This window comes from Gossypium hirsutum, chromosome D12 (assembly GCF_007990345.1).
Source record: "Gossypium hirsutum isolate 1008001.06 chromosome D12, Gossypium_hirsutum_v2.1, whole genome shotgun sequence".
Taxonomy (NCBI): Eukaryota; Viridiplantae; Streptophyta; class Magnoliopsida; order Malvales; family Malvaceae; genus Gossypium; species Gossypium hirsutum.
Window position 1 is genome coordinate 43154940 of NC_053448.1, and position 25697 is coordinate 43180636.

The 25697-nt window shown below is 30.6% G+C and overlaps 2 protein-coding genes across 3 annotated transcripts; both read left to right on the top strand.

Moving 5' to 3' along the window:
* The first annotated feature begins 11982 nt into the window (after positions 1-11982).
* Positions 11983-15813, top strand: LOC107946024 (shaggy-related protein kinase alpha). Of its 2 annotated transcripts, none has more exons than XM_041106810.1 (13): positions 11983-12216; positions 12616-12827; positions 12932-13024; positions 13115-13174; positions 13285-13557; positions 13692-13766; positions 14237-14293; positions 14387-14527; positions 14615-14665; positions 14822-14917; positions 15000-15083; positions 15205-15307; positions 15402-15813. In XM_041106810.1, the coding sequence occupies exons 2-13, from the start codon at positions 12714-12716 to the stop codon at positions 15482-15484; spliced, it is 1230 nt and encodes a 409-aa protein (XP_040962744.1). In that variant the 5' UTR covers positions 11983-12216; positions 12616-12713; the 3' UTR covers positions 15485-15813. The 2 variants fall into 2 exon arrangements, with proteins under 2 accessions (XP_040962744.1, XP_040962745.1); XM_041106811.1 differs by having other exon boundaries at positions 12007-12189.
* Positions 15814-18424: 2611 nt separating this feature from the next.
* LOC107946023 (polygalacturonase At1g48100) lies at positions 18425-20987 on the top strand. Its single transcript, XM_016880204.2, has 5 exons — positions 18425-19064; positions 19149-19316; positions 19418-19462; positions 20023-20230; positions 20319-20987. Exons 1-5 carry the CDS (start codon positions 18651-18653, stop codon positions 20903-20905), a joined length of 1422 nt encoding a protein of 473 aa, XP_016735693.2. The 5' UTR covers positions 18425-18650; the 3' UTR covers positions 20906-20987.
* Positions 20988-25697: the final 4710 nt, after the last annotated feature.

Here is a 25697-nt window from a genome sequence, read left to right on the forward strand (position 1 = left end):
TTCAGGGACTATTATGCTAATTTCCCTTTTTCACAAGTATCTACGGGCTCTTAATCGAAAATATAAAATTATTCATTCATTAGCATATATTTTAGTTCCAATTCACTTTACACTTGATACCCCTTAATTTTCAAAATTACACAATTACCCTAACTTTTAGAACTTTTACAATTTAACCTCTTATTAATTAGTCCATCAAATGAATTATTTTTTCTCAATTGACAATTTATATAAATATTCTACATACAGCCCTTGATAAACAGGAATTTAATATCAAACTCTAATATTTAGTCTTTTCACAATTTAGTCCTAAAATCAATATCTATCAAAATCACTTAATAAAATGATCATACAACAAAACTAAAGCTCTAAATCCATGTTATTTTATCAAAAAATTAAGTAATCATCAATGATAACTTTCAAATTTTCCAATCAAATCAAAATCTAATGAAATAGCTAGTTGGACCTAATTGTAAAAGTCTTAAAAATATAAAAACTACAAGAAAAATGTTAGAATTAAACTCACGTGAAGCTAAAATAAAAAAAAAACCAGCTTTGTGAGCTCTTCAATAGTATTTTTGGACAAAAATTGATGAAGAAAATGTCTAGAAACTTTTAGGTCTTTCAATTTAATATTTAAATTTCATTTACTTCTAATTTTGCCCTTAAATCACATGATTTTATTATTTTTACACACTTATGCCACCTCAGCCATTCCACTTGGCATATTTGTCCTTTTAGTCCTCCCTTATTTACCATTTATGCTATTTAATCATTTTAGCAAGTTTTGCACCTTTTTTATTTAGTCCTTTTTAATTAATTAGCTATCAAAACATTAAAATTTTCTAACGAAACTTTAATACTACCTTAATGACACTCCATAAATATTTATAAAAATATTTACAGCTTAGTTTATAGAATCGAGGTCTCGATATCTCGTTTTCTAAACCATTTAACCTAATAAATCCTTATAAAACACAAATTACTAATTCAAAAATCTTTTTAAAACCACATTTGACTTGTAAATACTAAATAATAAAATTTACGAGCTTACTCATTGGAATTGGTGACCACGAATCACCGTTTCCGTTACCACTAAAAATCAGGTTGTTACATCAAGGATATCATATAAAGGTAACACACACATGACAAGGTTATTGGACAAAATAGTTGAATGAATTGCTTTCGTAAAGAGTATACGGTAATAAGTATTCAATCATGGTACTTTTTCTTGACTGACTCCATGATTAAGTAATTTTGAATTATCGGAACGATGCTTCTGGACATAATTACAATTATTAGAGCCTAATTGTATATGTCTGATTTGTCTCTCCGCTAGCTCAACAAACGCTCAATCAAACTGCATTTGAACCAGAAGAAAATTCTATGACTTTGGGAATAATTTAATTGAGTCAATCTATTCGATGTGGAATTAAATTAGATGGTAGTAAGAATTGTTCAACTACAGAATTTGATTAAAGAATTTTCTAGAAAAAAAATAATTTTGAAAATCTAAGTGATTTATGGAAAAATTAATTTTGATCAAGTAAAATTAAATTAATTAAATTAATCAGATTAATTAAAATTAATATGATAATTTTGGAAGTTAATTTTTAAGTCAGACAATTAGCCCAATAGGTAATTGAACTTGAAAGTTTGACCTCAGATCATAAATTGGGCTCGGGAGCCCAAAACCTAGACTAAGACCCAAAAACTAGTTGAACCGGGCTCGATATGTGAAACCGGGCCGACAACTCAATCGGTGGCTAAATTGAACCGATCGGGTCATTATTAACCCGGACCAAACCGACAACAGTCAAATCGGCTCAAGGTGTCGTAAGGGTATCGCACTTGCATCACCGGACAGGGTGGTGCCGGTGGCTGCGATAGTGGTGTCCTGGTGACTGACGGCTGTTGGTCATCGGTGGTTGAGTAGTGGAAATGTTACACTTCTACTGTGACTTTACCAGAAATTTTGATTTTAGATTAATTATTTCAAAAATAATATTATTTTAATAGTTTAACATTAAATTTAATTTAATACTTAATAGTATTTATTAATTTAATATTAAAGTGATTATCTTAATATTAAATTTAATCTAATATTTATCTTGATAAATATTAGATTAATTTAATATTAAAGTGATTAAGTTTAATTATAGTTGAACTCTCTAAACTCTCCTTATATAAAGAGAGTCTTGGGTCATTATTTACACACGCTTGATAAAATTCTCTGAAGAGGCTATTCCAAAAAATTTCTAGATATATATTTTTATTTACAACTTGGCCTAAAAGTTTAGAGAAATTGTAAAATTACCCCACTGGTAATTTTTGTGAAAAAATTTATGATTCGAAGTGAGTCCACACTCGGCAGACATGAGCTTAAGGATAGCGGAGAAGACTACTTGATCGAAGTGTTCATCTTTTTTTTTTGAAAGGAAGTGTTCATCTTAGACAAATAGAAAATGTACAATTTTGATTAAGTGTTTATTACTTTAGATATCACAACCAAGATCTTATTTTGGAAAAATTTTTAAAACTCTAATTTTTCCCTAAATTTATTTTTCGCTGCGTTTTCTAAATCCGTTTTTCCAACATGAATTTACTTAGTTACATTTCCTTCTCAGGCCTATTGACGAAGAAAAGGAATATCCGAAGACTATGTTAGAGGACAACCGTTGCCGTGAGACTTCTTGTATTTTGTATTATGCATGACATGAGGGGTGGTGTCAAAATGTCCTCAATCGAAGAACAAATTTTGCATTTAAACTTGTGCTTATGAATCTATAATTTCAATGGAGTTTTAGTAAAGTATTTATGAGTTTTCAAAGTGTACCGTTTTATTTATCTTCGAATGACAAATAGTTTATATTTCATACTAACTTAAACTGTAGTAAAATTGGTATACGTTAGAAATGGTTTCCAAGAAAATGATTTTAAAGCAGTGACACACCATTCTTGGATCCTCCTTAGAATCGGGTATGGAGTGTTACAAGGTTAATATTACAATTATACATTTTAGGGGGGCTAAGGCCCTGCTATCCCCCTAGCTTCACCCCTGAGTGTCAGTATGAGGCATGTATTAATTATGCATGTCACTTGGGCACGCGGGGATTTGAACCGTTAATCTAATGGACTTAAGCCACTTACTTGGAACCATGGTACCACTAAGTAGATCGATTAAGCCTCGAAACAAGCCTTAATTATTTAGTCAAAATTGTCCTTAAGCTTATTAATATTTAAATTCGGATTGACTCCATTACGCTCTTATCTATTTATCTATCTAATCATTAAATATTTTGCATCCAATACGTACTCGCATTTTACATTCATGTTTAAAATGGGATAATATATAATTTGACCTCTGAACTTATCAATTTGTACCTAGTTGGTCCCTAAATATTTTTTTTCATCGACCAAGTTGGTCCTTGAACTTGTATTCCGTCAACCAAGTTGGTCCCTCCACACTAACAACATTAGTTTGTGCTGATGTGTCATTTCTAGTCAATCTGGTGATGCCGCGTGGCATCCTCTCAAAACACCACATGATAAACATAATTTATATATCTATATTTATATATTTTTTATTAAATTATATTTACCGTGTGACACATTAAAAGGCTACCACATAGCACCACCGGCTTGACCAGTATTGTCACATTAACACAACTAACGGTGTTAATGCTAAGGGACCAATCTAGTTGATAGAATACAAGTTTAGGGACTAACTAGGTACAAACTGATAAGTTGAAGGGCTAAATTATATATTAACCCTTTTAAAATCGATTAAGCGTAGTTAACGGGAATTGGTGAAGGTGAAACACATGCGGGACGTTGTACCGAAGAACAATTGCATTGGGTAATGGAAAGACTTGGCCTTTTTCCACGTGGTCCGACAATAGCAGCAATATTCATGGAGCAATGGTTGAAGTTCTTTTTAGCGAATAGCATTACAGTAGTTTCATGGCAAGAATTGAGGTTCGAGTTTTATTGATAGTTTCATCTGATTACTTAAAAAGACTATCAACATCTTCATTGAACAATGGTTGAAGTTCTTTTTAACGAATAGCATAAGTCAACTCAATTAGTTAAGAGATTTTGTTGGTTGCTACCAGTTTAAAAATTTCATAACCAAAGCCACTTATATACATTATACGATCAACTTAACCAACCAATGTTAAGTCGGTCGATTAAATCAATTAATACTATGAAAATCGATCCAATTAAACCAATTAAATTCATTGAGAAAAGAAAATTGATTATCAGCTGTTGATAGTTGAGGAAAGTTCCTGCTAACATCAACATTCACTTGTTATATGACAAGTGTAATGCTTTAGATATGATGAACCAAATATTTTTAAACAAATTAGATGGTCCATTATCATAATATATTAATAATGGTTGTTGTTATGATATTAACTATTTATTTAGTAACCTATTGATCCGTTAGTTCATCACGTCTTGACTCATATTCTGTATGAGTTTGTACATCCGTAATATGGGTGAGTTCAATATGAGGACGTGTAATGCATAATACATAATATGAGTTTGTTTACACACTCATTTCGAATATACATGTGTTAACTCTAAGGTAGGATACGTGTCATCATGAATGGAGACCTGCTTAACATGCCACATCTATGAACAATGACCATATCATATAAATGCACATAATTAACCTATATAAGGGGACAAGAGAAGCTGAACCGATGGATAGATTATTGGATGAAAAGGGGATGCATCTGCTGGAGAGAATCTCATTAGACGGCAACTGCTAGCTGGCTTTTTCAATGCTAAGTTCGGTTTGTCCAAAAATATAAAATACCGGTTTATTCGATTTGCAATTCACGGTTTATATTGGTTCTCCTTCTTATTTCGGATTAATATATTGATCAGTTTGTAATCAGAATGATTGGTTCGATTCGTTTTTAGTAATCATGACGCTAATATTTTAAGGGTGAATTTAAGGGTCCAAATAAATACTTTGATTTTCTTTTAACATAATTTTTTTCATTTTGATCTCAAAATTAATTGAGTTATCGTAACGAGTTAAATAGACATTCATTCAATTAGGAACAAGCTAAAAAGTCATTTTCTATAAAGTAATGTCACGAGTTAACCGAGTACTAACTCAATTGAAAAAATTACTAAAATATCATTCTTTTTATGAAGTGAATTGTATTATTATGAGCGGAGATGAAGCTAATGGTTGAAATAAAATAAAATAAAATAATTATATTAAAATATTTTAAAATCAATTCTAAAAAAATTTAAATGACTAGAAAAAATAGTTAATCCTCACCTTGGATTCGCCCCGATTATGAGAGTGGTTTTAAATTTTTACATGTTACTTTAAACTTTCAATTTGACTATTTTTACATATTTTGGTATAGGCATTGTTGCCAATATAAGAGAATATGGGTTCGAATGTGTTGAAACCCATTATTTTTCTATTTATGGGTTGAGGAGGGAGTTAGGGTAGTTTTAGATAGTGTAAAAAAACAGAATGAGATTGTTATTTATATATATATATAATAATTCACATAATCTAATATAATTAATCACTTTTCTCATGTAATAATAAGATTTTCCAAGTCATAGAATTGAATGCTATGCTAGGGGCCGTTTAAACATTCATGGGATAGTTTTGCTATTCTATTGGGCTTTAAACTTCACTTCTTTTCAAAATTGAATCAAGGATTTGACCCCAAGCCCATGTAAAATATTATTATCAATTAGGCCTCCTTAATTGAAGACCAAGTCTAAGTCCGTACTATCTTTGAACTGAGGCATTCATTTGCAATAAGCCTAATGATTTATTTGACTCCCTAATTTTATAAAAAGATTATTTTGATTTTATATTTAATATTTCGTTTATTTTAATTCTTAAATTTGTATTATTTATCAAATCATCATAAAATAAATGGAAAAATCAATGTTTTTTAACTATACTAACGCCAATAATTAATTAATTAATTGTTGACATGACATACACGTGTATATCATGTTAACAAAGTTATTAAATATTAACTTTTCATTTTAAGGTAATCTGACAAAAATATAGGTTTAAAAAGTTAAAAAAGGAGAATAAATAAAACGAGGGTTAAAATAACTTTTTTTTAATAAAATTGAATAACTAAATAAATCATAATGCCTAAAAACAAAACTAGTAGATAAGGAAGGTGGAATTGGTTTAGAGTTGAAACAATTGGAGTTGTAAAAATTTAAGGCAAATTAATTCAAGTTGGAGGTTTAATTTTTCGAATCATTTCATGATTAATTTAAAATCATCTAAAATTTCAAATAAATTTAAATTATTAAACTTTAATTTTTATAATTAAACCCAAGTTTTAAATTCGAAACAGGGGTATAATAATAAGCAAGGCAGGTAAAGGCAGGAAGAAGTGAAGTGTGACCCCTAGTCCCACCCCCACCCTAGGCCTAGAGACTACAGTTCTCATGTTTTTTTAGTGCAGCAACTGTTCTAAATTTATGGAAATTGGTGTAATCATTGAATCCAAATATTCAGGCTTGTTGTTTGAATAGGAAATGCTCATCCTCATGTGTTTCCCTTTAAACTTGTTTATATATTTATATATTATAAAAGTACTTATACTATTAAAATATTAGTCCTTTTTATTAAAAAAATTTATTTTTTATATTGCTAAAAACAAATGTGATTGAAGAAATAATTAAACAATAATATGCGAGAGTTACGTGTACTTTATACTAATATACAAAGACTCATTTTGATATTTTAATCATACCTATTTTTCTTATACAATGTATAAAATTACCTATAATCTTTCTCTAATTTATATATATGAGAATAATACACTTCAATCTACTTTAACCTATAATCATTTATATTTTTTTCCTGGTTGTAAAAAAAAAGCCTAAATTAGGGACCAAAAATTTGATTAGAGTTATGCTGAATAATGGGAGTGGTGACAGTGATTTTCATTGACATTGTTGGGCTGGTAGCATACACAAATTCAATATAGGCAAGAATCTAGCATTGCCTTAGCTTTAGCTGATTTTGCCGGCACCACCCCCTCCATCATAAATGCTGTGAAAAAAATTGAGACCTTCAAATCAAATCCCTCTCATTCTACCATTTAGATCAACCCCCCCACCCCATAAAAAGGTCCAATTCAAATTTTGATCACTTAGTCTATAATTAAATTTATGATTTAATCATTATTTAAACTTCTATCTTTATTATAAAATTTATTAATACAAATAATTAACCTTGTTAGCTATTCCAATTAAAATGCTAATGTAATTTTTTTCTTAAAAACACCTCTTTGAATTCATATTTAAGTATAGGTTCTTTTTTGGTATTGAAAGGGTGTTTTTTTAGGCTTAATATAACATTTAGTACCTATGTTTGACACTTCTTTCTAATGTGGTGTTCATGTTTTTTGTCCAATGTGGTACTTATATTTTACTAAAATTGTATATTTTGATACCCAAAGGTAACGATTTAGTGTTTATTTCGAGTTTTAGGGTTGATTTTTATTAAGTTCATTGCCAATATTATTATGTTTGAAAATTTCATGATTTTTTAATATAATAAATTTAGTATTGATTATGAATTTGATTTTTCATTTAATTTGTTAAATGCAATCCAATGGATGTGATTAATTCGAGTTTTGGGGTTTATTCGGTAAAAGTTAATTGCTAATAGTATTAGCTTCAAGTTGACATGTTCATGGGCTAGGGTTACTCATCCAAACTCGAAGCCCAGTCTAAAATTTAGGAAGGTTTGAATAAAAATATTAGACCTGGAAACTTGGTTTGAGAAAAAAAGTCTCGTTTAAAATGTGGGTCAAGCCCAAGCTTAAACATTCAAGACCCGACCTAATCTCTTTTCTATATTTATAATATATTATATATGTTGTATATATTATATAATGCATAATGCATAAAAACTAAATCTATAGTAATAATATAAATATTAAAAATATTAAGATGATTATATATAAAATTTTAATAAATGAAAAAATAATATTATTAAATCTTAGATTACAAATAATATAAATGCTTTTGAAAAAATAAAAAATTAAGTGGGCCTAAAATGGGCTTGAGTTAGTCATTTATGAATATGAGCGAGATTGGACAAAATTTTAAACACATATTTCGGGTTGGACCGAGCTTGAGTAAGCATAAAATATATTAATATAATACTAAAGCCTGGCCCAGAAACACTTATACCTTCAACTATCAAAATGTATATAACATTTGTCAAATACAAGCACCGTATTAGATAAAAAACAAAAATACCATATAACAAAAATTTCAAACTCATGGATGAAATTTTATATTAAGCTTTATTATTGTTGTTGTTAAAGTAGATTTTCATTACAACACCCTAGGTGGCTCATTTTGTATATATAGGCAAATTCCAAATGCCATGCAAAGGACATTAACGACATTATGAAATGAAAAAAAAATTTAAGCATAATGATAAATTAAATTTTTAATTTTTATATATATATTTTTTTAAATTTAATTCTTAACTTTTTAAAAGAGTCGAATTTGACAATCAATTTTTTCAAAAAGAACTCAATTGTTGTTTCTTTTAACTATAATGCTAACTAAAACCTTAAATTTTTAAACATGGAAGCCTACATGGCAATCTACGCCTACTTCATGCTACTTTTTTTGAAATTTTATAATTTTGGAATTATTTTTATTTTATTGAATTTTTTTATAATTTTTAAATTATTTGTTGAAGTGACATATAGAACACACTGTGTCATAATAACATGAAATACACGTGGACTGTCATGTAGATTGCCGCACGAATATTGTTAAAATTTATTGCTTTTTTCAGCATTTTCGTTAAAAAAACAAATTGACTCTTTTTGAAAGGTTAATAGTCAAATTTAGCTAAAAAAGTATTTAAATATTGAGGACTACATTTAGATTATACCAAAAATCAAAATCAAAATATAGGAACTAAAACCTCAAATTTGAACAAAACCCTTTTATAAGTTGATGGGGGGTTGTTGTTTTTTGTTTTCAACCTAACTAATTAAAATAGTAATAATTGTCACTGTTAGCCTGCCTAGCCACCACTTGCATAAAAATTTCAAATCTAAACCCTAAAACCCTTAAAGACTTCAATTAAATATCAAAATTTCAAAAGCTGGAAATTTTGGATTGAATCAAACGTTTTCCCAGATGGTCATATTTTGTAGGTATTGACTTATTTCAATTAAAATATTCGAAGGGTTCAATACATTTATTGTTGCTTTTAAACTTTAACCTTTGAATGATTCCATTTTGGATTGTAATTTCATCTTTATCCGTTTTTCTACTCTCCTTGGATTTTTTTGGGAATCTCAATTAATTGCACATATATATGAATTCGAACATGTTAAAACGTATTAGGATAGATTTAGATGGATGGTACGTTTAATTATGGTTAGTATAAAAATAGCGGTGGTGGTAAGATTAGATAGGACTATAGCGTGAGACAATAATGAAGCTAAACGCACCATCCAAACTCACCCATTAATCTCCTGTGTAAGAGTTGGGGAGGAGCTATGGTAATTCTAAGTATTTTATCAAAAATAGTAAATATAATGAGAAATTAAAATGAGATTAATATTACAAAAATTAATTTTATAAGCTTTTGTTTTTGTTGATAATTGATAAGGGAATTTTTAAAAAAAATAGAAAGAAATTAGTATATACATATTTTTAACTTTTTTATTTCAATTTACAGAGTACTTAGTTTAAAATGGAAAAAGAAAACGCAGTGTGTGTAAAGTGGCAAGAAGGGCAGGCCTTAATTATGTTATAAGGTGGAATTTCATATTAAAGTCCAATCAATCATAGCCAGACACCAATAAAAGCTAAGTTGCAGAGGGTAAAGTAGAGGGTAGTCTAGTCAAATTAGCTTGGTATTATTTATTGACAGTGTATTATCTTTCCTCGAATTATTTAGATAAATTGCAATCAAAGAATATATTTTTCGAAACTTGTCCTGGTGATTTCATGGACAGAAAAATATTATTCTCGACTTGCCAAAGCATTGATCTCACTAATTCATCACCTTTCAAGCTTGACAATATTGTTCGGTCGTCTCACGTGGACTCCAAAATTGTTCATCTATGGGGTAGAATGCTTGATTGTAAGGATTTAAATCGAGTTAATCTTATATTAATAACTCCTTTCAGCATCAAGACGAAGAGAGATCTCTTTACACAAGATCAACTATATAGTTCACATTTTGTTCGAACATCCTTCAAATTAAGATAAAGAGGTGTGCAACTCTTTGAGATAGTGCTATTGAAGTCTTGGGAGTCAATTGCATCAAAACCGTATGCACAGGTGACTGACAAGTTCACCTTTAATGATAAAAGGTTTAATCCGTGGTAACAATTTTTATGTAAAATCTAGAAAAATGCATACACTTTATTGAATTTGAGCTAATGTAGTCAGTACTGTATCATGGCGTATTATTTTTATCTTGGTTATGGTACATACACATGACAACAATATATTGATGTACCGTTTCAGGTTTATCAACATTTAAAAATATTTTTACATGTAAATATCTATAGTATAATTCTTAATTTCTCGGTAAATTATCTATATATTTAAAACTTTTTCATATATATTTATAGTTTAATTTTAATAAATTATATATTATTTTTGGTAAATAAATATGTATTATATACATGCAAATATATCTATATAAATATATTTATATTTAAATATAAGTTTTAAAATTATTAATTAGTTTCAATAATATAATTTAATAGTTATGAATTTTAAGTGGCGTTTAGTTGGTCGAATCTTACATTACTACCTATAATATTACATTTCATAATGAGATTATGGTGTTTGAATTTTCAACATTCCAATTATCCCGTAATCTTACATTCTTGAACAATGTCAAGATGTCGTAATATATGGTACAATCTAATTACGATCACTTTTTAAGGTTATCTAAGATTCTAGGCAAAATCTAAAATTTAAGATAAAATTACCTGTTATATTTATACTGTTTTGCAATTTATTGCATTGATTGTTAATGATCTGTTACCAATTTTAGTAATGGTTTCAATTGTTTTATTTAAAGATGATATAAATTTATGAAAAAACAAAAACTTCATCATGATAATATTAATTATATTTTAAAAGAATAAATATTTATATAATTTAATAGTTGAGTTGATATTCCAGTTAAGTTATTCAATTTAATTTATATGATAAAAACAAGGTGTACTTAAAATGAATTTAGTAAATTATTATAATTTTATGAAGAATATAAGACTAAAAATTGTTGAACTTATAAAAACAAAAATTTTATAATAAGGACAAATAAACAAAATTTGATTTTAGGTAAATTTACTTACGACTCTTTCATTCCAGCTAAATAAAATAATTTTATATTTCACTCGTAATCTTATCACAAAACTAATTTAAGATTTGGTGAACTAAACACACCCTAAATTGTAATTATAGAAAAATTCAAAGTTTTCATAATTGGATCGATGGACGAACCAATTAAGCTATCAGTTTGCCGGTAAAAATATTGAAAATTCCAGTTCAACCTCTTAATTCATGGGTCAATTGGTATAATAACTTTCTTCAATTTAATACCTTGACTAGCTCTTGGTTCAATCGATCGAATCGTCTAGTTCAATTTAAACAACATTAGAAAATCAAAATAATTAATATAAAAATTAAAATTAATTAAAAATTTTATACCGAACATATAAGTTAATACAAATCGATATTTAAGACCGAAATGATACGTAATTACCAATATTTAAATAATATTAGAGTAAATAATATATGCGGTGGTGGGAACAGTTGGATTCAAAACTTGAAAGGGAGAGAAAGTTGAAAGTGAGGCCCACACACTGTGTTCGAAGTTTGAACGGTCAAAAAGGAAGACCCTACTTTACTGTTGAAAACCGAGAAAAAGCAAAATAAATATTGTAAAAAAGAAAGTTAAAAAACAAATATAAATCTTTCTTTTGACTGTCATCAACCACAATACCACCAACCAACACCTCCTCTTTCCACCCCCACCAAAAAAAAAAAAAATCAAAATCCTCTCTGAAAGAAAATCTTCAATAAACGACGCTCTTTATCCGCAACTTCAAAGATCCGTTTAAGATCCGAATTCCCTGCCCGTATTTTCCCTCTCGTGATTCCACCTCAGTACGTACCGATTTCTTGACCCGCTCGGTAATGAATTTCATCCACACCTTTTTTTTCTTTTTTGGTTGTGAATCTAATGGTTTCCTTGATTTGATGTTAGATCGAAAATTTTTAAAATTTTTGTTAATTTTTTTGCTTGATCTTTACTTAATCTTAGATCCATCTTTCCTTTTAGGGTTAGATTTTTCCCCCCTGCGGGAAAGGAAACATTTATAATGAACTTAAAGCGCTATAGTTAATGTACTAAGGAAGAATAGCGGTTTGCGTTTTATTTCATTTTATGCAAAATCTGTAGTTAAAATGTTTTTTTTTTGAAAAATTTTGCGTTAATTTTTTTTTTTCTTCTAAGGATTAGAGATTTCAAAGCTGTGTTGTTGGTTTATGTGAGGATGAAACGTTGACATTTCTTTTTTTATGTGTTTACAGGTAATTTCTTGAGTTTTTTTGGGGCTGATTTTAAAAGGAGCTTGATATTCGACTGAGGATCTGTGAGATTATCGTTTTTTGCTTTTTAGTTTAGTCCGATGGCTTCTATAGGTATGGCGCCTACTTCTGGGTTAAGAGAACCTAGTGGGAATGCAGTTGGTGTTGATAGATTACCTGATGAAATGAATGATATGAAAATTAGGGATGACAAGGTATGTTGGTTTGGTTTCATAGTTTCTTTGCTTTGATTCCATAAATTGGTGGTTTGATCTTCCGGATCGGTTTTCGGTTTTATGAAAGCTATTACTATTTGTAGGAAGTGGAAGCAGCGATAGTTGATGGTAACGGAACCGAAACTGGGCATATTATTGTCACCACTATTGGGGGTAAAAATGGCCAGCCTAAACAGGTTAGTTTTATAATTTTCTCCTTGAAAACTATAGGGTCGGGTTTTTGGATGTTTGATGGTTTTCTAACTTAATTTTTCTTTCATTTTCAGACAATAAGCTATATGGCCGAACGTGTTGTTGGGCATGGATCATTTGGGGTAGTGTTTCAGGTACACATTAGTTTCATCCATTTCTTACTTGGTTTGAAGATATGTTCATATTTTCATATTTTAAGTTTGAGTTTTAGGTTTTGTACTAAATTATATATGTTGTATATCAGGCTAAATGTTTAGAGACGGGCGAAACTGTTGCTATTAAGAAGGTTCTTCAAGACAAGAGATACAAGAACCGTGAATTGCAAACCATGCGTCTTTTAGACCACCCCAATGTTGTCTCTCTGAAGCATTGTTTCTTTTCAACTACCGAAAAAGATGAGCTCTATCTTAACCTGGTGCTTGAGTATGTTCCGGAGACTGTCCACCGAGTTATCAAGCATTATAATAAGATGAACCAAAGGATGCCACTGATATATGTTAAACTCTATTTTTACCAGGTATCTGCTTGGTTAAAATATTCACTTTTGCTATCTTATTTCTACCTTTTATTTCTCTATGGAAACAAGAAACCCGGGATACAGTAATATGTAAACCGTTACATGAAATTGGTTTTGTTTTTGTCTTAATGCAGATTTGCAGAGCACTTGCTTACATTCATAGCAGTATTGGTGTGTGCCACAGGGACATAAAGCCACAAAATTTATTGGTATTTCCAAACAACTTGATAAACGCTTTCCATTGGCAGTTACTACAGCTTTATCAGTTTTAAAATCTTAAATGATTGCTGGACAAGCATTGTCCGGAAATAGTTTGGTGGTTCGCCTTAATTATAATTCCAAAAGGATCATTTGTAGTTTGGAAAGGGAAGATACAATCCAGCATTCTGAAGAATCTATGTATGCTACTACATTGTAACATGAAATTGGAAACTTAAGCTGAAGAGCTTTTGGATCTTATAATTTTAAACAGAAAGGATCTGTAAGGTTATTGAGGCATTTATATCACCAATAAATTCGGTTAACAATATTGCCACCGTGACGTCCGTTGTTGTCATGACACTATAGGTCATGTTATTTACTTTGAGGAGTAACTTAGTTTTCCAATCTTATCTGCTTATCATTTTGTACATATAAACTAAAAATCATACTCTTATTAATACAATGATTCCTGTTTCAGGTCAACCCGCACACTCATCAGCTAAAACTGTGTGATTTTGGAAGTGCCAAAGTTTTGGTATGCATGATAGAATCTCAATTTTTTGTCTAGTCACTTCTTCAGTCACTACCTTATTGTTCGTGAGCCTAATTTTGATTTTAACTTTCTCAGGTGAAAGGGGAACCAAACATATCTTACATCTGTTCTAGGTACTATCGAGCACCTGAATTAATATTTGGTGCAACTGAATACACCACAGCCATTGACATTTGGTCTGCCGGCTGTGTTTTGGCTGAGCTATTGCTTGGGCAGGTACATGTTTCCTTGCATATATTTTTTGCTTATTTATATGCATTTTCCCTTTATATTACTTAACAACTACTATTTTTCTGACTCCAGCCTCTGTTTCCTGGTGAGAGTGGAGTAGACCAGCTTGTTGAAATTATTAAGGTACATTTTAGTTCAAAATTCTCATCAATAATAGTTTTATCATGATGTTATTGGAAAAATTAATGGGTAAAACGTGGTGGATGGTGGCTTTTATATAGCCTATTGTTCCATTATGCTTTTCTTCCCTTTTCTGATTTATGTGGTTTGGTGCATCAGGTTCTAGGTACCCCAACAAGAGAAGAAATCAAGTGCATGAATCCTAACTACACAGAGTTCAAATTCCCCCAAATTAAAGCTCACCCATGGCACAAGGTAACGGGATCACGTCATTTTGTTTACTTTTTGAGAATTATATGCAACATATGGTATTGATCAATGTATCATCGGTGTGCAGATATTTCATAAGCGTATGCCTCTGGAAGCTGTGGATCTTGTTTCACGGCTATTGCAGTACTCTCCAAATCTGCGTAGCACAGCTGTAAGTATCGGCTGTACTTTCATTCGATTATGAAATTCCCACGGTGCTATCTTAGGTCAAGCTTACTATTTGCATATTAATGTGATGTCTTACGATGAGTGCTTTTATTTCCTGTACACAGATTGAGGCTTTGGTTCATCCATTCTTTGATGAGCTACGTGATCCTAACACCCGCCTACCTAATGGTCGATTTCTTCCCCCACTGTTTAACTTTAAGCCTCACGGTAAAACAAACCCTAACCAATACAACATCGATGTTTCTCTACTATTTTAACTAATTTCTTGTCCAACTGATGAGAATCGTTCCCCTTTTTTCAGAACTGAAGGGAGTTCCTACAGATATGTTACCGAAGCTGATCCCGGAACATGCAAAAAAGCAATGTTCCTTCCTTGGATTATAATGGAATAATATAATTCCTTTCTGCTTAAATCTTTGATGTCTGCTCCTTGCAGAAATTATGGGCTATTGTTGAAAAAAAGTAGTTAGTAAGCCTGTTTCAGTTATATGATAAAGAAGCCTTGTTAATGTTTATTTGTTCCCTTTATTAATATTTTTTTCTATCAATATTTATGTTCTTTTTCTTTCTCTTTTTTTTCTTCTCCCTTTTGTAGAAAAAACAAAACTTGAGAGTATCTGCCCTTAAAGACCTTAATGAGTAATGTTGACCCTTTTATGACCAGATTGTAACAATATATTTGTTGGTTTCAATGTAATTTCCTTTTAGTATAATTTAATTGATTTATGGTTTTTTAGGGGTTTGGTAGAGGTTGTAAATTAGAGTTTTTGGCATAAAGATGATAGCATGAGATGAATCAATTTTCGGCCTTCCTTGCACCTGTTTTTAGATGATGCTTGTCAACCCATCTTATTCGATCATAACTTAAGAAATTCATCTATACTGAACTTGAAATGATGTAAACGAAAGAAATGGTCTCATTTGATAAATTTAAAATCACAAACTCAAATGATTTGAAAATGAGAAAATGAGGATGACCTAACTCGAAATGATTTTTAAAATGTAAAATGATTTGATATAATAAATTGATTAAATCTAAAAATTGGAACTTATATAATTTAAAAAAAAGTATGTCCCTAAATTTAAAACCTGAATAACTTGGGCTTTAAAATAACATAAACCCAAAATAATTTCAAGATGAAAATAACCTTAAAACCTGAAAATGATATGATGTTGAAATAGAAAGGGTAGGTGTATGAAGTAGCCAAGTCTGAGGATGTACAAAAAGCTAAGCTAAGCTGTAAAAGCAAGGTATGTAGGCATCATTTGGAAGTTGAAAGCTCAAGTCATGTCGAGTAATAATGAGTTGTCATGTTATGTCTCGGCCTAACTTCACCCTATTTTAATTTCTCCAAGGCTACACAACACAACTGCAACCTTTTCTAGGAATCTTTAAAATCCTTAACAAATAAATAAAAGCATATTCTGTACATTTCTTATCAATAATAATAATAAAATTAAACCAAACTGTTGTATTTCGTAATCATATATATAGACAGAATATGATTCAATAAAAAAGGGGCACATATGCATGGAGAAAAGCACTTTGGGGAGTTAGTGGGTGGTTTTAAAATTAATAATATTGAAACCAAAATAAGGTGGAAAGTAAATTATTTACGAAAACAAGTTATCATAAATCGTAAAAAATAGTATCGTTAATTTATCACTAATATTATTTATAAAAATAATATTTTAATGTAACTAAAATATTTTAATTCCAAAAGGAGTGTAGCAAAACAAGGTTTTTCACATTCCATTTTTATTTTATATTTCTTTAAAATAAATTATATATTTGTTAGTTTTATATTTTTATTTTATAGTTTTTATAGTTTTATTTTATTTAATAGAAAAGCTACGTTCTTTTAACTTCATAAATTTATATACTTTTTAATATTTTATAATTATAAATTTTTGAATATTTAAAATAATGACCAAATTGATAAATTTTTGGTAAAATTGACATAAAAACATTAGGGTAAATTACCTAAATAGTCATTCAAATTTTTTTAACGAGTTCCTGTTTTGGTCATCGAAATTTTTAATATTTATAAAAAAATGGTTGAATTGTTTTATTTATTAATATTTTATAATTATAAGTTTTTGAATATTTAGAATAATGACCGAGTTTATAATGTGTAAATGCTAAGGACGAAATGTATTGGTTTTTTAGAAATAAAATGTGTAAAATATTAGGGGCTAAATTTATTATTATTCCAATCAAAAGAAAACCACAACGACTTTCTATTTGGTGACTAAATATAATTTGACGGTGAAATGATTAGAATTGAAAATTCACTTAATAGGAGTGACAGAATAAAACAAAAAAGAATTTTAGTAACCAAAATAAAAACTATGACCATGGTTGTTTACCTAAAATTTTTATATCAATTTCTTATTAGCCTCATATCAATAAAAAAAAATTAAACCAAGCTGTTTTATTTTGTGATCATATATATAGACAAAGTATGATTCAATAGGAGAGGGGCACATATGCATGGAGAAAGGCACTTTGGGGGAGTTAGTGGGTGGTTGTTGTTTTTGGGCACCTTAAACTAGTGGCCCACCGCCCCCCGAAATCATGGAACTTTCAAGCAGGGTTCACTGCATATGCCTTGTGGCTACGCCATAACCGACCAAGGTTCTAGCATCACTACCCAGCAAAGGAGGATTGGGGCACGACGGGTAGAATAATCGGTCCGGTTTAGTCAGTTTAGTTAAAAAACTTTTGCGTATCCTGTTTGAGTTGTTTTAGAGATCATTTTTTATGGATCCTTCGTGGAGACTATTGAGTGATCATTAAAGCATAATAATCTAACATAACCTTAATAAAGAGAATGTCAAAATATGACCACTCGATATGCACATGGCAACAAACCTAACCAACCATATAGATAGATTTACCTTCCGTATTGTTGGCTAGGTGGAACTATCAAACAAGGGTACTTCCGTATGTGTAATTATGTAGTTATTTTATCAACTACACCGACTTTTAATAGTAAAGGTAATCCGCATATCTATTGCTTAAAACATTAGATTCCTCAGTAAACGTCTCACATAGGAATTTAAGCTATGTTTTGCAGTTTTCCATCTCTGAACCAACAGGTTCTCGATAACCATGCATGCTCCACTCACAAAAGGGATTATTTATAATTTATGTTTCATAAATTAATTTCTTAGGGTTAAATTAAAAACATTGATTGGTGACCAATAAAGAGTGAAAAAAATATGTTATGGGAAGAACATGGGGTACTGCATGGGGGGAGGGCTTATCTGCAAACTCCACCACCACCACCACCAATACCTATATGTACATTGGTCGGTTTCCTCCTTTAAAACTCCATTAAAATAATCTAAAGTTGCTCATGTTTTTCTTTAATACTTTTTTTCCCACTATCTGTTTTATATAATACACTGCTCTCTCTCTCTCTATATATAGATTCATTCAGCTTTTCAGATCCACCATGCAAACAAGTTGCTCTAGAGTTCTTGAAGTAACTAAAAAAATTTAAGCTGTTTTTTTTTTTTGGGGTCTAAACTTTTTGGTTTAAAAATGGAGTATTCTTGTGTGTCTCTACTTATATTTTGCATGTCTTTGCTTTGCTTCTTGATTTCAACCCAAGGTAGATGGCATCATCATCATCACCATACCAAACACAAGCATCATTCTCACCATGATACAATGCCTGAAATTTCAGTACCCCCTGAGCCTTCCACTGCACTTGCACCCGAGCCCTCCGGTCCACCTGACGACGAAAACTCCGGTGGTTCTACCGAAGTGTTCGACGTAAGGAAATTCGGGGCGATAGGCGACGGTGTAACCGACGACACAAATGCATTCAAGATGGCATGGGACACTGCTTGTCAAGTTAATTCATCATCAACCATCTATGTTCCCAATGGTTTTTCATTCATGATTCAGTCCACAATTTTTACAGGTCCTTGTCAAGGTGGATTAGTGTTTCAGGTATTGAACATTGTACTTGTTTTGTTCTTATTGTCAGAGTCTCTTTTTTAAAAGGATTTTGATGATGGGGTACATGTTGTGAAGATTGATGGTACACTTATGCCACCTGATGGACCCGAGGAATGGCCAAAGAATAACAGCAAGCGACAGTGGTTGGTCTTTTACAGGGTTAATCAAATGTCTCTTCAAGGTGGTGGTGCCATTGACGGTAGAGGTAAAAAATGGTGGGATCTCCCTTGCAAGCCCCACAAGGTTTTTTTTTTACTAAACCCTTAACCCTAAATTTTAGATTCAGTTTTTAACTTATTCGGCACTTAAGTTTATTAATCATCTTTTGAAATTCTACTGCGCAGGGAATAAATGCAACAACTTTGCCCGGACCATGTGATAGCCCCGTCGTAAGTTGTCACACTTTAAATTATTTTAGGTTTATTTTTCTCGGTCTTTTAATCCTATTGAGTCTCGATTAAATTTAAAGTATAGTCAAGTTAGACTGGTAAAAGTATTACGGAGACACTTGTACTAGAAGTTAAATAGCATTTTCCTTTTCTACTAAAAAAATGAACAAATTTATCCCTTTCGTTAAATCAAAGAGTAAACTGATCCATCCATTTAAAATTTCATCCATTTCTATTGTTAAAAAATTAGTCTTTGTACGTCGACATGAGGTACATGTGACATGCCATATGTAACTATTTGGTTATTTCGTCAGTCATGCAATTTTTTAACAGTAAAAATGGATGAAAATTTTAACTTGGACCAATTTGTTCTTTAATTTAATTCAAGGGGCTGACCTTCATAAATTTTCTTTTAAGCCTTCTAAAAATATGTAAAGTTTATGGTAAATTTCCATTTTAACTCTCTAAAAATAATAAAATTATAAGTTAATACAAATAAAAAATTTATAATTTAACTTTGGTGTCTGTACGCTGACATGGTTATAAAATTTATGGTGCAGGCTATAAGGTTTTTCATGAGCTCCAATTTGACAGTCCAAGGACTTAAAGTTAAGGATAGTCCCCAATTCCATTTCAGATTCGATGGTTGCCAAAATGTGCATGTTGAATCACTTCATATTACAGCTCCAGCCCTTAGTCCCAACACTGATGGCATCCACATTGCCAACACAAATGGTGTTCAAATATATAATTCAGTTATCTCTAATGGTATATTTGCTCAATGATCCCCATATATAAAATTCAATCCCTAAACTCTTGTTTCCCTAAATCTTAAAATGATCTTTGCTTTTCTCAGGCGATGATTGTGTATCGATTGGATCGGGATGTTACGATGTCGATATTCGGAACCTTACTTGTGGACCAGGTCATGGAATCAGTATCGGAAGTTTAGGTAACCACAACTCTAAAGCTTGTGTACACAATGTCACGGTTCGAGACTCGGTGATTAAAGTATCGGATAATGGTGTTAGGATCAAGACATGGCAAGGTGGGTCCGGGGCGGTTTCGGGTATAATGTTTGGCAACATTCATATGATAAGTGTTAGGAATCCGATTATAATCGATCAATTCTATTGCCTTACTAAAGATTGCTTGAACCAGACGTCTGCCGTTTATGTGTCGGACATACTCTATGAAGGGATCAAAGGGACGTACGATACCCGAAGCCCACCGATGCATTTTGGGTGCAGTGATTCGGTTCCTTGTACGAACATTACGTTGTCGGATATCGAGCTACTTCCGGCTCAAGGAGATATAGTATTGGACCCATTTTGTTGGAATGCTTATGGGGAGTTGGAAACACTAACGATACCACCTGTATATTGCTTGCGAGAGGGTGTTCCTCGATCTATATTGGATAATAAGGATATGGATCATTGCTGATGATTTAGAAACCCTTCATTTTAATGTATATTAGCTTCATTACATACATATATTATATATATGTTAATATAATTATAAGAGATGTCATGGATTGTGTTTCTAATTAATAATTATATGATATTACTATATGGATTATCGGTCCATATTAATCTCCATTTCTAGTTTGCATTCTTTGCAAACTTATACATACATACTTACTTACATGTTATGGTTTGAGGGTTTTCATGCATGTGCTGGAAGCTGTGTCATGCATGGAAATTTGACAATGAGAACTTCAAGGTTGGTAGTGCATTAAAAAGAAATAGAAAAAAAAATCAGAATTGAATATGTAAATAAATTGGTTAGATCATTGGTTCTCAGTTTAATTTGTCCGATCAATTTCTCTAGATTAATTAAAAAATTCATAAAAAATTAGAAAAATAAAGAAAATTGGTTCAACGAGTTTTCTAGCTTGCTTCAACTATTAAATAATTTTTTTTTTTGTATTTTTCAAGTTCATTTTATAATTTATGTTTAGGGTTCGTGGTTACTACTTCCAATAATGTCGTCTTCAAGATTTGAACATGCATTTTCTTCTTAGGAGTGCAATTTACCTTACTACTATACCCAACACTTATTGATTGCATTGTCATGTTAAATAAATGACTCTTAATATTCTTAATTATTATCATACAACATGTATCGTCATATTAATTATGCTTAACAATATTAATTTAAACCTAGTTATGTTAATTAATTAATTAAAAATTAAAGCTTAGGGTATGATATATCAGAGTTAAGGGTTAGAGGTTAAATTTAAAGATAAAGAATTTAGAGATAATGATTTAAGTTTTAAGGTTTAAACTTTAGGGTTGAAATTAACCTTTAAGTTTTAAGATCAAGTTTAGAATTAAAATTTTTGAGTTAAAGTGTTTATTAATATATTATGTTAACATTCTTAAAAAAATGAAGTGAAAAAGTTTTGGGTAAACTACATCTAAGGATTAAATTGTTAATTAGTTTACATTTTGGTCTCTCAACTTTAAAAAGTTATAAATTGATCACTGAACTATCTGAAAGGTTTCATTTAAGCCATTGAACTATTGAAAAGTTTTTTTTATTTAAGTCATTGGGCAATTAAGTTTTTCTATTTCTTTTTTTTTTAAAAAAGTCCGCTAGCGAGTTTTAAGTGATGATTTGATGATCGGACAATAGATTATTACCCATCGATGAGTAGAATGGTATCTTAGATCCAAGTTGAACTAACAGCTAGTGTCAGAGATTTGAGAAGAAAGCTACTTAGATTTTAGTTTGCAAATTCTCAACATTCAAAGTTGTTTCACGAAAAAAATTGAACCATATATATAGAAGAGAAGGGAATGAGAGCTTTCAATTGGTGCAAGCGGTGCAAACAGAGAATGCCATACAACAGCGGCTTTTACAGCCTAGTGACTTAAATGAAAATTTTTGAATAGTTTGATAATCATTTTGTAACCCTTTGAAATTGAGTGACTAAAATATAAATTTATTAATAGTTTAGTGGTATGGGGTGTAATTTATCCAAAAAATTAATATTATCCTAATCAATGCTAATCAAAGTTTAAAAAACTCTAATTTTGCCTATTATCCGAATTAGAAATACAAGAATATTCCACTATCCACTTGTTCATGCGTCTTAAAACCAGGACAAAAAAGCTTTGGTAAACAAAACAAAATCAAACTGCAAAAGTCAGTGTAGTAGACGAGATGAATCCAAATACAATATTATACTAAACCCTATAATTAGAGAATAATCAGTAGTGCAAGTGGATAAATTTCAACAACCCTAAATTTGTCACACCCACACGTATATATTCTTTTTGTTTTGGGTTAATATAGAAAGCTAAGCTAGCATGGGTATTAAAAAGTGGAGAGACAAGGGTGTCCATGGCTTACAGCACGCGCAGCAGCAGCAGCTACTGTAATCATAAATAAGGAACCCAGTAGAGAGTATATATATAGACTGTTGACTCCCCTTTAAGTGCTCTGTAAAAGTGGGGGGGGGGTCGGTGCATGGCCTCTATCCTCAATGTCTCACCTTTCTTTTTTATTTTCTAAGAATATACACATTTGAAGTATACCTTTAGTTTTACACTCCCCTCATCATAGTTTGGGCGGCCAAGCTCAGCCAAGCTGAGGAGTAGCTATTCCGCGGACTTAATAACGGTCACATTAGGTCTCATTATCTCGTTTCATCTAAAATGATTCAAGGCACATCATAGTGTCACTCTACTTAAGCTCATGACACAAAGCTATTTGCCTCTAAACAATAAACAATAATAACCCGACACGTGAAACCTTGGAATAAGGATCCGGGCCTAAGGATAGGGGACAAGCAACTTATACCTTTTCTTTTCTCAACTTACCCTCAACATCATCATCTTCTCCTCTCTTTCCACTCCAGCCACATTATTTGGTAACTCTATGCTTTGTCCAAAATAGGATGGACCGCTCATCTTCACTACCTATTCATCCTTGTATCAACATTGCTGAATTCATTATTATTCTATAGCATGCTATGCTCCATCACTTGCCTAGCTTCGCTTCAATTTAATTTTTATTAATTATTTTTAATATTTTTAAAGACATATTAATATTTAAGTATAATTCTTTTTAAAAAATTAAAAAAAAACATATGGTTTTTAAAATAACACATTATTACATTTTAACCTTTTTAATTATTTTATATATAGATAAAATGATAATTTTATATAGTAAGCAGGATGAGGTGGGGCAAGCAAGTACTATAACCACACCATACCCACTATTCAAAAACAAAGATCCCATCCCACATCAACTTTTCAAAAAAAAAATCACTCCATTCAATATGGATCGATTAGAAATTCATCAAACAATTCAAATTTTGTGATCGATTCGAACTTTAGACTTATTAAATACATAATTTAAGAGTGATTTGCTTCTTATTAAAAATAGTGAAGTATTGGACCAAGTTCAAATCTTAAAATCATATTGTTGGGAGAACTTTACCTAAATACCATTTCAACCCGAACAATATCTTGCTCAAACCATAAATGGATGAAAACACCTGTTATTACAAAAAGAGAAGGTAAAAGGGTCACAGTTAAGTACCATACCACTATCTTATAGGCCGGATCACATTGTTTGGTGTGGAAAGCATAGTCTAATAATGTAATCGTTGATTCTTCAAAACTTTATCACTTTAAGGTACTTTTCTATTAATTCGAATTCAAAACTTTCTATGTATAAGAATTCAAAAGTTTAGAGGGAGAAAATCTTAAAACAATAATAAAGTATAGGGGAGAATGGGTACGCAAGTGGGTTTTTTTTTTCCAATAATTACAATGGAGGGATTATGGCATGCAAGGAAGGCTGCTTAAAGCTAACCCCCCCAATAACAAACCTTAAAACAATGGAATCTGTCGAACTCCACTATAAGGCACTAACTATGTCTGCTGACATGTTTTTTTTCATGATATAATAGGTCAAAATTTTTTACTAGTCCTTGTACTTTTACAGCATTTGAGATTTAATCCATCTACTAAAAGAACTAAAAATTACATTTCCTACTTTTTTTAGTTCAAAAACCATAGTCTAATCTTTAAAACCATGGTAATTTTCTTAAAAGAGTACATTCTTAAGTCATGTCATATAAAAGTAGTTTAATCAACATATCAAGCTAGTAAATTTGACGGAAAATATAAGGGATATCAATGATTGGATTATGATTTTAGATAACAATAAGATTTTTTTAACTTAATTATACTTAAATTTTCAGCAGTTTTATTAACCATAGCCTAAATTAATAACATATGGAACAATGGTTAATATCTTTTCCTGACATCTTAATAAGGAGTTTAAATTATGTTGTTGTAATTTTTTCTCTTATTTTTTTTTGGCATTATCATAGTATTGTTTATATCCATTTTATGATCCATGAAAATAATTTTTTTCAGGGTTCGTAGTTGTCTCTCTCAACAATATCGTATTTAGGGCTTGAATGTGATCAGTTCTCTCTTTGAGAATGCAATGTGTCTAGCCTATTTTTCTGGGTATAACTAAATTAAGAATCCTTCATGCTCGTTTTATAGTCTATGAATAAATTTTTCGAGATTAATGACTACCCCTTCTAACAGTATCCTCTCAGATTTAAACCCGAATTCTCTCTCTATATCTTACCACTATATCTAATATAGTCTTTCTCTACTTGTGGCTTGACTTTGAACCAAAAGGAATATATACTAATTGGCAAATTTCAAGCATATTGTACTACTACTGTTAGCCTCTCCGGCGCATAAGCATGGAAAGCAGAGCCTAAGGATGAGGGTTCACGTTTCATATTAAGTATATGTTAATAGACTCATTATGTTTTTCAAAAGATTGGTATCTATATATATACATATTTATATTCGACGCATTAAAATATAAAATAATTTAAAAATAGTTATATTAAATACATGATTTTATACCAAAGTTACTTTGAATATGATATGTCATACGAGTAAACATAATCATAAAGCAATAAAGAAATATTAAGTTGATTTGGAATTTATTTGGTCGGGTTGGTAAGTCTACTTTTTGTATTTTGGGCCACCTAAACAAATTTCGTCAACCCAAAGCATAAAATTTATTTATTACTAAGGGTTTCGATAAACAGGATGTTTACTTGTGGTTAGTGTAAAAATAACGATGACGGTGAAATTAAATACTATAGCGATACTGTAACGTGAGAGAAAAAGTAAGTCAAACGAACCGCACTGTCCATCCAAACCCACACTAAAACTTATTCATGAAT

Excerpts from the sequence above, each read along its gene's own strand:
- LOC107946023 (XM_016880204.2), top strand. The coding sequence starts at position 18,651 with ATGGAGTATTCTTGTGTGTCTCTACTTATATTTTGCATGTCTTTGCTT. Across the intron at positions 19,463-20,022 it reads GACCATGTGATAGCCCCGTC|GCTATAAGGTTTTTCATGAG; the intron begins GTAAGTTGTCAC and ends TTTATGGTGCAG. Across the intron at positions 20,231-20,318 it reads TAATTCAGTTATCTCTAATG|GCGATGATTGTGTATCGATT; the intron begins GTATATTTGCTC and ends TGCTTTTCTCAG.
- LOC107946024 (XM_041106810.1), top strand. The coding sequence starts at position 12,714 with ATGGCTTCTATAGGTATGGCGCCTACTTCTGGGTTAAGAGAACCTAGT. Across the intron at positions 12,828-12,931 it reads TGAAAATTAGGGATGACAAG|GAAGTGGAAGCAGCGATAGT; the intron begins GTATGTTGGTTT and ends TACTATTTGTAG. Across the intron at positions 14,294-14,386 it reads TTGGAAGTGCCAAAGTTTTG|GTGAAAGGGGAACCAAACAT; the intron begins GTATGCATGATA and ends TAACTTTCTCAG.